General features: G+C 31.1%; 1 protein-coding gene across 9 annotated transcripts in view; it reads right to left on the reverse strand.

The window, feature by feature from the left end:
• Positions 1-7,999: 7,999 nt before the first annotated feature.
• LOC143082445 (myotubularin-related protein 13-like) overlaps positions 8,000-14,383 on the reverse strand; it is a 78,223-nt gene continuing 71,839 nt past the window's right edge. For all 9 annotated transcript variants that reach the window (XM_076258107.1, XM_076258105.1, XM_076258102.1 and 6 more), the window contains 2 exons: positions 13,375-13,506; positions 8,000-12,748 (listed from right to left, as the gene is read on the reverse strand). In XM_076258107.1, coding sequence (XP_076114222.1) covers positions 12,659-12,748; positions 13,375-13,506 — 222 coding nt within the window. In that variant the 3' untranslated portion in view covers positions 8,000-12,658. The remainder of the gene's footprint in view (positions 12,749-13,374; positions 13,507-14,383) is intronic.

The following is a 14,383-nucleotide window of genomic DNA, read 5'->3' on the forward strand; positions in this document are numbered from 1 at the left end:
TATTGTAACTTCTAACTTTTTTTATGTTGTCCAAAATGAACTTTGCATTAATAAAGAAAAAACTTAATTTATATTACAAGATACGCTGGCATGAACACCATCATTTTCAGGATATTGTTTTGTATTCATCACAAAGATATACTTCGATTATCAATATATAAAAACAAAATGCAAGGTTCATTTAAAGTGTACATGTACAAATTGGAACTAACTAAATATAGCTCTAAGTATAAATAAAGTTTAAATATGAAATACAAAAAAGTTTGTTTAATGTAAAGAACTCCTGATCGATCGTAACCCAGTATGATTTGTAAACACACGGTTAATAACTGTGCTGAGTTACGTCAATGATGCGAAAGCCCACAAAGCACAACGAATCCAAAAATAAATACACCCAGAGTTCAGCATATGGTCATTCAAGGTTGACAAACATTAGATCCATGGACTTAATCTTAAATTACCAACATTCAAATTCAAACCGTTCTTGCAAACAAAGCTGTTAATTCTTTTTTTCTGATATATAAATCATGCCTTATAACAATCATATAAATAAAAGGTATGGATTTACGAGATTTGAAAATCAGTCAGCTACGTTTGTTTTTAACACATGTGAACATTGGTTTTTGTTTTCTATTGTATGTCCCCAGTCATTGAAAGTCGTTATTCGTGCAATACTCTCTTTCATTGAAATTATGTAATAGTCCTCTATACATTTCAAATGCTTATAATTGTTGGAAATTTTATACATATATATATATAAACGTATGCTATCGATATTTATAGATTATCGTTAGTTATCTGAACGAAATTATTTTTCTAGCTTCAGCCGGTACGGTGAAAGTCAGGAGAGCAATCGAGTTGAGATTACCAATGATAATCTGTAAATCGCAATTTTACCTATGACGACGTTATTAATTTCATTGATAACGACACGTTTGCCCTTAGTTTCTAGCGATAATTGTTCTTATCACTCTACTGTGCTTAAAAAGGAAGTTACCCGTCAGTAACATCAAAGGATAACAGTGTATACTAGAAATACGCATGTCACATCAAATAACTTCCATCTGGGAAAACTAAAACCAACAGTTTAGAAACCCACGAATATATAAAAAAATAAGAATATACCAATTAAAACGATTCTCAACACTCAAAATTGTCCTTAATATCAAATGGACTTGAAGGGATTACAAAATTGATGAGGCAAAACTATATTTTAATCTGAAAAAGAGGTAAACGTCTACTCGAATCTTGCCAAATAGCATTTACTCATAGGTTGAAAGTGCCCTCGGAAAATGAAAACTGAAGTCAAGATATTTGAATTTTTCAAAGAGATGCAGTTTACAGAAACATGCATTTCTTTTTCAATCCTACATTAGATGAGATATTGATACAAACTGATTAGAATCAACGTCAACTATAACAAGTCAGTGAAGTATGAAAATTGGACAAACTGGCATTTTTTGTTGGGAAGCTGCTCAGCTCATTACGATAGAATGCTTTCATAAAAATGTTCTAAAGTTGATAAACTTCTCGAATCAATAAAAAAAAATACGTTAAGTAGAAAGATGACACTGATTAGATAGCTGACATTTCAATCCACAATGCAACAGTATTACTTTTTTCTTTTTTTTAATTTTGAAACTTTGATCCTTATAGCAAGCATTGTAATACAATTCATTATTATACATATACTTTGTATGGAATAAAGGCAACAGTAGTAAACTGCTGTCAAGGCCGTAACTTCCCTTGAGGCAAGTGAGGCAATTGCCTCACTAAAATTTCGACACTGATTATTTTTTTTATACATATATATAAATATAATAGTCATTTGTTGTTCTGTCTCAACCGTAATTTCTATAACTTGTCATCATTCCTTTTTAACTATTCTTCCTGGATATAACTCAGCATCTCAACGGGTGATGTTTCTCGATTACATTAACCTAGTAACGATAATCATCATGGATCTTTACTTAAAAACAGGCTCTTGCAGAAAAAGGAAAAGCGACACTGAAGGTAAAGAAGGAATAATTCAAGTAAACTAGTTTTTTTGGGAACAGAGTTTGAGTATTGCATATAACTTCATTATGATAAGTAGACTGACAAATCAAGTACTGGTCTTCGGAAGGGGGCAGTCCTGTCTACGTAATCATTTCACGAACTTTAATTTTTCTCTTTACAGATAAATAAAATATTAATAATATGAAACATGACTGCATGCATGGATTAGCTTTTATCCATGTTTCTTTAACCTTAAAAATTGAAAGAATATTCCATATTCCAATTTGATATTAATGAGGAATGGCAGAACCTTTAACACCGGATTTTGTCTTTACTTATTCGGGACTACGGAATTTCGTTTCTTTATATTCGGGGTTTCGGAATCGGACACCCCCAACCCCTAACCCAAAAATTTATAGATTCTGTAACTAAAATACCACCAACTATTTTCAGAAATAATTTGAAATTACGGAACTACATGTAAACGTCAAAAACTCAATTCCAATTCCCCTGTACCCATATCATATATACTTACTCTATAGATAGAATCATATACATGTATCTTATCTCATTCTATCCCTAGTTTGTCTACTCTTTGTCAGCGTAAAAGCGAGTTTAATATTTTGTAACTGCGACTGTATGATGGTGCTTACAGGAAAGCTTAATTCCCTTTTGCAAACAAAACTGTTTCTACCGATGCTGCTACCGAATTGCTGATGGAGAAGGAATTGGAAGAAGACATTGATCATTGTGTTGATGATAATGTGCTACCTTTAGAAACACAGACTGCCCCGAAACGACTGAAAACTTGGAAAAGAGCATGCATGAGTGGCGAGAGATTGTGCGGTCTTGCCATGCTCCATGTTCATCGCGATAAGGATATCAGTAGACCAAATTATGATTCTGAAACGATTTGACTGAACCAGCCTTAGACAAATTGGCAAACTCTATTGAATCGATATTTGTTTTATGTTCTGGCAGCAGACTCAAATCAGTGATATTTGGATGATTATCTTACATATAAATTTAAATAAAGTTGTTAAAAATTTGGTGTGAGTAGTTAAAAGTCTTAAAATATGAAAAATTTATATAAAAAGTGTCCAAATTCAAAACATTATCAAACTCTCTAAAAATGCCTAAAATGCAGGATTTTCCACCATTCATTGCATACCCTCCAAAAAAAATTTTCGCCTCACTTCGCTCGGCTCAAGTATTTTGCCTCACTAAAATAAGATGCCTAGTTACGGCCTTGGCTGTTCAATAGTCATATCTCAGAGAAATAAAAACAAATCCGGGTAAAAACTAAAACCATGGAAACATATCAACTATAGGAGGAAAACAACTGAACAACAAATACACTGAACTACAACAAAAGCAAACGCCAACATACATAGAAACGGCCTGTAAATAACAACTACAATATTCCTGACATGTTACAGGACTTTTAAGAACAAGGAATAATTGCACCTGGTTTTATAGCTAGCCAAACTTCCCGCTTATATGGTAATGTTTGAAATACCTTTAACATTACGTGACAGGAATACAAACAAAAAATGCAAGAACACTCTGCAAAGAGAAATACATTTATAATTGATTGATTGATTGTTGGTTGCTTTACGCCGCATTAGTACAAAAAGGCTATATCGCGGCGAGAGGTAATTTGAATATATTTTACAATTTAAAGCATATTTTAGAATAAAACAAAAGGTCCTTCAACATGTTCAATAAACTAAAATTCTCGACTAAAGCAAATTAATTATTCACAAATAAAAATCAACAGTAAGATATGAAATACATTTATAAGTTCTTTAATATTACCGCAGAATTAAAACGGACATCTCCCATTAATCTACGACAACACACAAGTCACCACAAACGAAATATAAACTGCGCGTCATAAGAATGGATCAACGTCACAAAAAGTGACGTATTTTTTGTAGGACGTTTATCTTATCACAGATTAATTTCTAAAACATAAAATAGATTTGATTTATTTCTAGACCGTACAATAATATTAAATTATAATTGAGTTTGTAATGGTAGTATTTTATGTATTTTCTAACCATGACAAGAATATCAAAGGGAAATTAGTGTTTGTTACAGTGTTATTATTTGTATTTTCCAACCGTAATATTTAGAATGAAAGTAGGGGATGTGTCAAAAAGACCACAACCGAACCAAAGGGCAGAAATCAGCCAAAAGCCGGCAATGATTCTTCAACACAGCGAGAATATCCCGCACCTGCAATCGGGCTTCAGCTGGACCATAAATAATGTATACTAGTTCAGTGAAATAGAAAGCTCCAAATCATATCAATGAACTAAAATGAAAAAGAGCAAACAAGACTTTCTAGCACGGTTTTGCTTCTAAATAATACCAAGCCCATGTAGTTGTTTAATACTTGAAATCATATAAATCATATATAACTTAAAACAATAACCAACAATTCGCTAAGTACTTTGAGAGAATCTGTACTCCGATAAGGCAAGAGAAATTGTGTAATTTTTACGGCAAAATGATAATAGAATCAAAATGTTTTCGTTAAATACTATTTCTTGATCTGGAGAGAATACTTCTGTCATCAAAACATTTCTTAACCTCCATGATGATTAGATTTGATTTTTTATTTTTGTGTTGTAACGCCACTTATAGGCACTGCATTTAGGCTATTTCGTGGCGGCCAGTTTTTATTTATGGATGAAGCCGGCGTGCCAGGAGAATACCACCGACCTTCGATAGGAAAACTGACAATCCTAGTCAATTAAGATCGGAGCCGAATGCACCTGCACGAGCGGGGTTCGAACTCACAACCTCAGTGTTGACTGGCTAGTGATTACAGTAGTAACTACTTAGACCACTCTGTCACCGAGGCCCCACATGATGATTGGATAAAGTTATTGCTTTCTATTTCACTGATGTACCCATATTTTGACTATTTTATTTATTGTGTCTGTTTAGTTTAGGCATCAATGTAAATATAACGGAATTTGATGAGTCTCTCATCGAAGTGAGAGGGTTAGCGCTATAAAACCAGGTTTAATCCACCATTTTCTACATTTGAAAATGCCTGTACCAAGTCAGGAATATGACAGTTCTTGTCCATTCGTTTTTGATGCGTTTTGCTATTTGATTTTGCCATGTGATTATGGACTTTCCGAATTGATTTTCCTCTAAGTTCAGTATTTTTGTGATCTTACTTTTTATTGGTGTGAAACAAAATTGACCTAAGACTGCATGTCAATGTTAAAAACAAGGTAAGTTACGTCAATCAGTTAAATATTTCCAAAACTTTCCATCAAACATGATCTTTGTCATAAAGAAATCTCTGCAAAATTTTCTAAAATATACATACTGTCTATAAGTGTAATCGCCAAAATTAGGTTCCTTTAACAGATAAATATGGAAACAAAGAACAACAATTTGCTCTAGGCTGTGTTGATCATGAAGAAGCATAAGTTTTGTAAAATTTCATGAAGGTTTAACAAAGTTGAGGTCAAAAACTTTAGAATTGGGATATATTCAAATGTTAACTGTATCCTCTATCAGTAAACTCTTGTGGAGAGTTGTTTCAACGGCAAACATATCATATTTTCTTTTTTTATTTTAAGTCGAAAGCAGTTTACCCATGTTCAAATCCCATTAATTGACAAATCAAGGTAACCAAAAGAAGAGAAGCAAAACTAACCAGAGGGACAATCAAATTCATAAACAGACAATAAACACACAACGCCTAAAAAAAACAATAGTACACAAAACACAACATAAAAAAATTAAGAAACTCATATGCATGCATCGAATGTCATGAAAAATTACACTATGTAAAAGTTTCACAATCGGCAAGATTACACAATGTGTAAGATCACAGATTAGACGAGTAGACTGGTATCAAGTATCGAAGAGTATAGTGAGTTGAAACACTGACAAATCGCCAAAAAAAAAAAGAAAACAAATTGTTATGCTAATTTGGCTTTGGACAATATTTTGGAAAAGAACTGTAGGATTTTTTTTAACATTCCATGTAGGTTTTTGGCGAATGTGCTGGTGTTAAAAACACTTCAACCACAAGCATAGATGTCTCATTTTAAACAAATTTTGTGACGCCACCAAAAAGTGTAGAATCGCCATTGTTCGTTCCTGTGACAAAAAGTCTCAGGCTCGACAATGAAAGAAGTTATGGTTCGAAATCCTCTTAATTTTTCGTGCCCGCGGAAAGTGTAAAAAGTGTAAAATATCAAGATCATATGAGTTTGTTTTTATACTAATTAATATAATAACACAATGTTGACTGTTGTATCTATTATTTTTACCTACTATGTCTGTTTGTTTTGTTCACACATACTGTCAATATAACTGAATTTGATGCGACGGTCATACAATAGAAAACTTCTTGTCAATATAACTGAATTTGATGCGACGGTCATACAATAGATAAATATTAGCATGGCAATATGTATTATTGTATTGTTCGTTTGTATATTTCTCGGTCCTGAATGTTCTTGCGTTTATTTGTACTGCAATCCCGTCATGTAATGTTGTCCTTTTAGGGTTATATAATTTATTTAACATTGCCATACAAGCGCGAGGTTGGTCTAGCCACAAAATCAGTTTTTTTTCGTAAAATGTCTTGTACCAAGTCAGGAAAATGGTAGTTGTTATCTCATAGTTCATTTCTGTGTGTGTGTGTGTGTGTGTGTTACATTGTTGTTTGGTTTTTTGTTGCACTTTAGTGTTTCTGTTGTTTCATTGTTTTCCTCAGTTTTGGTTTTTAACCAAGATTTGTTTTCTCTCAATCGATTTATGACTTTCAAACCGCAGTTTACTACTGTTGCTTTTATTCAGAGAGGTTAAGCAAGCTACAAAATCAGGTTTATTCCACCATTTTCTACATAAAAATTATCTGTACCAATTTAGGAATATGAGTTTTTATCCGTTTGTTTGATGATTTTCAGTATTTGATTTTGCCATGTGATTAGGGACTTTTCGAGTTCAGTATAATTGTGATCTTATTTTTTACTTACCTTTTCTAGAATTAATATGACAAAAAGTCCTTTTTATGTATTTGCCCTTCCATAATTCAGGTCTATGATGTACATTATTTCATTGTTTTCATACGATAATTTTTCAAATAATTGGAGATAGCCCAAAACAAGACAGAATTACATTTTGAAATCCCTATGATGATTTTCCCCAAAAAAGAGTACTCCAACTTATTGACTTTTACTCTTTTCTTTCTTATGATATATTTGCCTTTTTTCCCTTTTTCTGAAATAATAATAGTCAAATCTTTTAATTTATTGATAGTGCCATTTCCTATCATGGCATTTTAACCAAGTATATATTGACATGTCGGTTGATGGTGTGCATTGCAGGAGGCACGTAAACTGTCAAAGCACATAACCTTATTTCTTTTTTCAGTCCATGCTGTTTCTTCATTTATGCATCTTCATATGTTTTTACGAGTTTGCAAAATTACTGCTGTCTCCCATTATCTTAAGAAAGTTTGCATATGTACTGTCAAAAGTATCCCATTAATCCAATCTTCTTCTGATGGGTACAGTCGGCTGTTCTTATGTATGAATCAATATTTACTTAGCCATAGCCGATTGGAAAACAAATGTTAAAAAAAATGCTTCATGTAGAGAAAGTGTCGTTACAACAGCTATTATAAGGTTTTCATGCAATTAAACAGATTTTCAAATAGCAATTAAAATTCTTAAATTTTCCACAGCTACTTGATGTTAGTTTAACGACAATCAAAAGTAAAGTAAATATTTCTTAAAGCATACATAGTTCTGCATCAATTATTGACTGTTTTGTATAGCCAATTTTATTTTACCATTGAATTATATCAAAATAAGCACAATGTGTAATAATCCCATAATGGAAGTATATTATCATTTTAACACAATCTCACAGGGCAAGGAGTAGTAGGCAAATATTTTAAATATTTTCATTTTAACACAAGCTCATATATAGGACATGCAGAAGTAGGCAAAATAAACACATTTTTGTAATTCCTTTATTATGCTTTTTCTAAAAACCAATAAACAACATATTTGTCACTCATTGGTTGAGACTACATAAAAATTGACCAATCAGACATCACACTGCAAATTGCATACAATAACAAAACTTTTGCCAAGTATTCAGTTTGTTTTATTACTATTGCTCAGTTGCATGAATTTATTTACTAATGCATAAGGCTCAATATATTGGTATCATCTTCCTAAGACATACACATAAACAACACAGTGTAACTATATACACTTTTCAAGTCAAGATTGATTTTTATGAGCATGAATAGGAGTAGTGAAATTTGTGCAATCTACAAAACTGTATAATAACAAATCAATTAATGCCTTGCTATGTTTTAATTTCATTTCTAAATTTAATTTCCTTGATTTATTATTATTTTTGTTTATTTTTTTAAAAAATATGGGGTAACAAGTACTTTAAAATTAAGGTTCCAATCTATGTTTAACAACAGCACAAGTAAGTGTTTCTAATAATTTTTCCATGGATAAGAATCCATATACTAAAGCAATCACTCTAAAAATAATTTAATGTATAAATAATTCATGACTATAAAAACTGGGAAATATTATCAAAACAAACTGAAAACTTTACAAAGCAACAACACAGTAACCATGGATTTAACAAATAAAATAAATAATAATGAACATACATTTATATGGAGATACAGAAAGTTAAAATTTGTTTTTACAAGAAACAATGGCAACATAGAATTACAAAGTTTCTTTAATCACCTTTGTTAATATACATCGTCTTGATATCCACTTAAAATCTCCAATCCCTTATCGAAAAATCCAATGGGAATGAATATAATTTGATCTGTTATTATAAGCAAAACATTTTAACTACACCATTTCGGTATTATTATTTGTGATGCCCTTGTACAGATTGTTCCAGAGTGAACACCTGATTACCCCATACTGAATGGTTAAAACTGGTTTAAAACACTTGTGTCAAAAAGGACAATTTTCAAGTTTTCTATAATATGAAATGAGGTAGGTTCATCATAAACTATTATTTAGATTCTGTTTAAATTTATATAAGTTGGTTGTGTAAGAATGAAAATTATATATGAATGCAAATTGTAATACAATGAATGTTAATTTTGTTTTACATAAATGGTAATGTATAATATGAAAGATGATTGAACTAAGATGTTGTCATGGATAATTATTTTTTCAGATCTTGACATTTGAAGTAAATGTACACTGAAATGTAAAATTTGACATGTTTTTTTTTTTTTCTGACAGCATCACCACTTTTTCCTTTACTTACTAAAGAAATGATGATTCAGCACTTTGCAAAAAGATTTAAAAACTTTTTTTTTTTAATTTGGTGTTTGAACTAATTTCCTGAGAGGTCACTCTATTTTCTATTGCAAGTTGTAGAAAATATATTCACTGAAAGTATGAAATATGACCAATATTCAAATATCCTATTGCTACAACTATAAATTCTTATTGCACAGAGATGTAAGCATATAAATAAGAGAAAATGATGTTTTTACAAAATTTATGAAAAGTATTTATGGTTAAGCCATGTGAGAGTGGCCGAAATGGCAGGTTATCAAACATAATTATGAAAACGGACTATAAAAGAACTCAATCAAGTACACAAGGTTCTAGTTGGCTGCAGAATCGTAGAAAACTATATCAATGTTCAATTTATAGAAATCATTAACATGTTTCTTCTTTGGCTGGTTGGTTGGTTCATTGGTTTGATTGAACTATATGTGACTTTTACATTAGATAAAAAAGGAAATTAAGATCAGAATTTGATTTCAGTAGATGCAGACCAATTATATGCATAGCAAACAACAATAACAGACAATGGTCCCCAAATTGGTGATAACAGTCCATACTAAAGTAATGTAAAGGTTGAAATAAAGTAAAGGTAAGCAAAATATCTTCAAATGTAATCAGACTTATTCCCTAAAACTATCTGTCTGTCTTATTGTGGTGATTTAATTAATAAAGTGTAATCTGCTTATGGCTAGAAAGTTCAATTTTTGGTACAATGTCTGAAATTTGTTTCTAAAACACATAAATATTAGAAGGTGGAGACTTGAACTAAATCATCTATTTAAAATTCTATTGAAGAACAAATAACAACAAAATTTGCATGGCATAGCATCACATCAACCCATTTTGAAGTCAAGAACAAATTTCATAAATAAGTACTTTTCCCATTATATTCACATTCAAAGCAATGCAAAAATTCTTACTAATACAGTTAAGGGACAAACTGGTGACTATGTTATCAACTTAGTTAATCCACATGTTCAACAAAATGAATACTTAAAGTGAATATTCTATTATTACACAATTTAACAGATTATCTTAAAGTCAAATCCAAAGAAACCTCAGATTTTTGTAACATTTAATTCCTGATTTTGTTACATCGAAAGAGGTAGAATTATAAGCCACAAGATTGTAGTTCTCAACTCAAGCCTACACAAAAGCGAAAAAAAAAAGTGATGGAGCGAAATTTCACAAAAACAGAAATAAATATATGAACTAAAATCAGAGGTTTCTGATAACAGTGATGACCCTGTGAAAAGATATACAAATTTTTTTATAATTATCGACATATATTTGTTTGAAAAAATGCAAGAAGCAAAATATTTTCTACACTAAAATTGGCACAGTGTTTAAATTCCCTATATGGTGCATCTTGACAAATACATTTCACCAAGCATTAAAACAATTATGTATATCTATTTACCTAATGAAATATGTATTCTTTTTCATTAATTACCCAGTGTGTATGACTTTGAAAAACATAAAACAGATGAACATTTATTCTTATTTGTTAAGCTCCTGAAATAAACCACCACCGTCAACATGAACTAGTGTGTACCTATCATAGTAAACTATTATAGAAGATTCTATGATTAGATCTAGTATTCTGATTACTATAATTGCTTTGTCTTTCTTTGTTTCAATGTCATTATTGCATATTTTCTAAAGCAAAACATGTGTTTCCTAATGAAGACACAAGTACAAATCTCATTTATCTTTCTTAAAAGCTTTCTACAAAACGGATGAGAACTAAGTAACAGCATAAATCATTACAATATGACCCATGTTGTTCGGTATAAAATAAATTGGCAAGCAACATAAACAACATACAATGTCAGAGATCAAATTACTGCAGTATTCAAGGTAAATAAATATATAACAGTTAGATTAGTAATCTTCATGTCAGGAAAAAAGCCTTACTGTATGCTCAGTGTTTAAACTCCAACACTTATACTGAAAGCAAAGGGTTGGTTCCATGTTGTGATGAATAGAGATGGCAGAAGATAAGTTAAATGAATTTCAATTAGTCAATCAGCCATTTTTTTTATCAATTCTATCACATTTTTTTAAATTTTTTTCTTTTCTTTTCTTTCCCTTTTTTTTTCTTTTCTTTTTTTTTTCTTTTCCTTTTCTCTTATCATTTTAATAACTGTAACATACATTTTTATTCCTTTTGTGAACATATATTGTCTAAAACTGTTATTTTTTTTTTTTATTTTTATATTCACTAAAGAAATACACAAAAAAAATCCATCCTTTGCCATCTTAATCCATTTAACATGAATCTTAATAAATTGGAGTGATGCAAGTAAAATTTCTATGCATTCATGATATATGTCACTCAATCAGAAGGGGGGCTTTGGGTCTATAAATCCTGTCTAAGGTGTATTCTTGGAGTTAATGTATGGGAGAAGAAGGGGCTTGTAGTCACTTCATTTTTTACCTTACAATTCCAGTTCTAATATTTTATTTTGTCAAATACTTTATTCCACTGTCTTCTAAAAAAATCACTATCAAACATAGCCTTAAGTGACATCTGACCCTTTAATATCATTGCATCAGTAGCAGCTTTAATAAAATTGCTTAGATAAAAGGATACATATTAGATCAACCCAAAGAAACAAACTAAAAAAAAACAACAACAAATACAAAGTTGTCATGCATTTGAACAACTTAAAAAATATAGTTTGCATAATTGTTTATTCCATGTTTTAATGTTAAAACATTACCATGAGATTAAACCTCATTAAAATGTATAAAAACACATATTCCAAAGCAGACCATTGTATCCTATTCTGGCACATACAAGAATGTATAAATAGATATGATGAAATTGTATTAAGTAAAATGTATTATATATAAATAACACATTTCCACATTTCTATGCTAAGACATCTGACTCAATGTAGGAACTAAAATCTCAATAAACTTTGGCTGGAACTAAAAACAAGGCTAATTTCCCACATGTACAAGTCTTGGATGAGCACTAAGTCTGGTTTATGGTGTATGAATATTCAACAGGACATGAAAAGCACAAGCTCTGGTTCTGTATCACATGATAGAGCTCCTTAATCACATGATAAAGCTTCTTGATCACATGATAATGTTTGTCTGATGTACAATCTAATGATATCACATCTGTCATGTGAACATGTTGAGTTGTAAAAAAGAAGCTGAAACGGTCCTTTAGTGACAAATCTTCTTTAAAAAGTCAGAAGTTACCCACTAACATACATTACATTACAGTAAAATCTAGATTTTCTATTTTCACTGTAAAAATTTTATCATAATTAAAAAAGATATGAGACACCTAAGATGATTTATTTTCATATAAAACTATGTATTTTGTCTATCCAGTCCTGTGCTGTTTTTGCATCACTAGCATAGAAATGGTACATCCTTTTGCTGGTTTTCAACTGAAACATCAAAAAAAATAACATATCAATTATACTATTTATCTTTCTTAAACTGGTCCTTCAATGTTTCCTCTGGTTATAGAAAATATACGGACAACTAAAGTATTCATTCATGAGATCATTTTTGGCAATGTTTGCTTATCTCTAGAAACAACAAACAGGAGCAAACCATTGAACTGTTCCCTTATCTTATCTTTTTGTATGAGTAGAACTTATTGAGTCCTTTGTTAACATTGTTTTAACCCTCACAATGATATTTTTGTAATGAGTATAGTGTAAACCAAAACCCTATAGTAGTTGATGTGTGTAACGTATGATGAAGTTCATATTTGCAATCATATAATGCTACAAATTGATTACTGGTAAAGAGAATAAGACAAGTAATTTAAAATCGCTAGCTAAAGATGAATAAGTTTGTGTTGAAATATGATTTATTTTCACCATGTGCAAGCACAAGATGTCTTTTGCACAGTTTTTGGTGGGATTCATGTTGCTTAGTCTTAAGTTTTCTATTAAGTGTCTTTTGTAATATTATTTGTCTCTTTGTCTTTTTTAGCCATGGCCTTGACAGTTTATCTAAGATCTATGACTGTCCCTATCTTTCGCCCCTCTTTTATCAACCTTACCTCAAAAGCTGCATTTTCATCAGATTTCTTGAGTGGCCCCTGAACATTTTTTATAGGATGGACTGCCTGTACATCAAATAAGTCAATGTAACCTTTACAAGTAGGGTCGTCTTTGTAATCATAATATCTCATCTGAAAACAATGATCAATACAAATGTACTATAAATAAAAGGTGAAGAGCAGTGTCACAGCAACCCAACAATACAACTAAGCAATGATATCTAGAGATAAACATCCAGTCTTCAACAAAAGACAAATGTTTATTAGTATGTTATGTTTACATGTAGTTGTATAGGCTTGACAAACTAAATATTGAAGTCTGATGTACATGTAAGTCATTAGAGATATCAAACACTATAGTAAGGTGGCTGAGGTGTCTTCCTCTATTTTGGATTTTCAAAAGCAGATAACAATCTGTCCAGATCTTTAATGAAATGTGCAAATTTAGAGAGTACTATGTAACTCATGTGAAGGATTTTTTCATGTTAATACAGAAAATTATGTGTTTTGTCATCTTTTTTGTGTTTGTTTTTGTTTTTATTAACTTTACCACATAAGGAGGTAACTCAGATACAGTAATTTTATATCCTACCGTAGTCTAAAATCGTTCATCTTGTCAGTTCGTTAGGTGTTTGTGTTTGAACTTAACACACGGGGAAACTCCGCATTGACGTCACTACGCTACTTCCGGCGTTGAAAAACAGTGCAGAATACGTTTTTTCTGCACTTTTGAATAAAAAAAACATTTCTTAAGGTAAGTTTTCATTGTTGTTCTCAATTATTGCCAAAAAATGCCAATTATCTAATGCCCGTTTCAATCCCGACTTCCGAATGTCTAAAAACATTCTAGAACTTCACAAAATCCCACTTCCGGCCTCCATTGCTTTGTGTACATTCCTTTCAGCATCATCAATCTTGTGGCAGGCAATACAGGTCAAGAAAATCGTATTTTTAGGAATTTTAAAATGACATGCTCCTTACGTCTTTCGCGATTTTCCCGCGAAAAAAG

The sequence above is a fragment of the Mytilus galloprovincialis genome, chromosome 7 (assembly GCF_965363235.1).
Source record: "Mytilus galloprovincialis chromosome 7, xbMytGall1.hap1.1, whole genome shotgun sequence".
NCBI classification, from domain to species: Eukaryota; Metazoa; Mollusca; class Bivalvia; order Mytilida; family Mytilidae; genus Mytilus; species Mytilus galloprovincialis.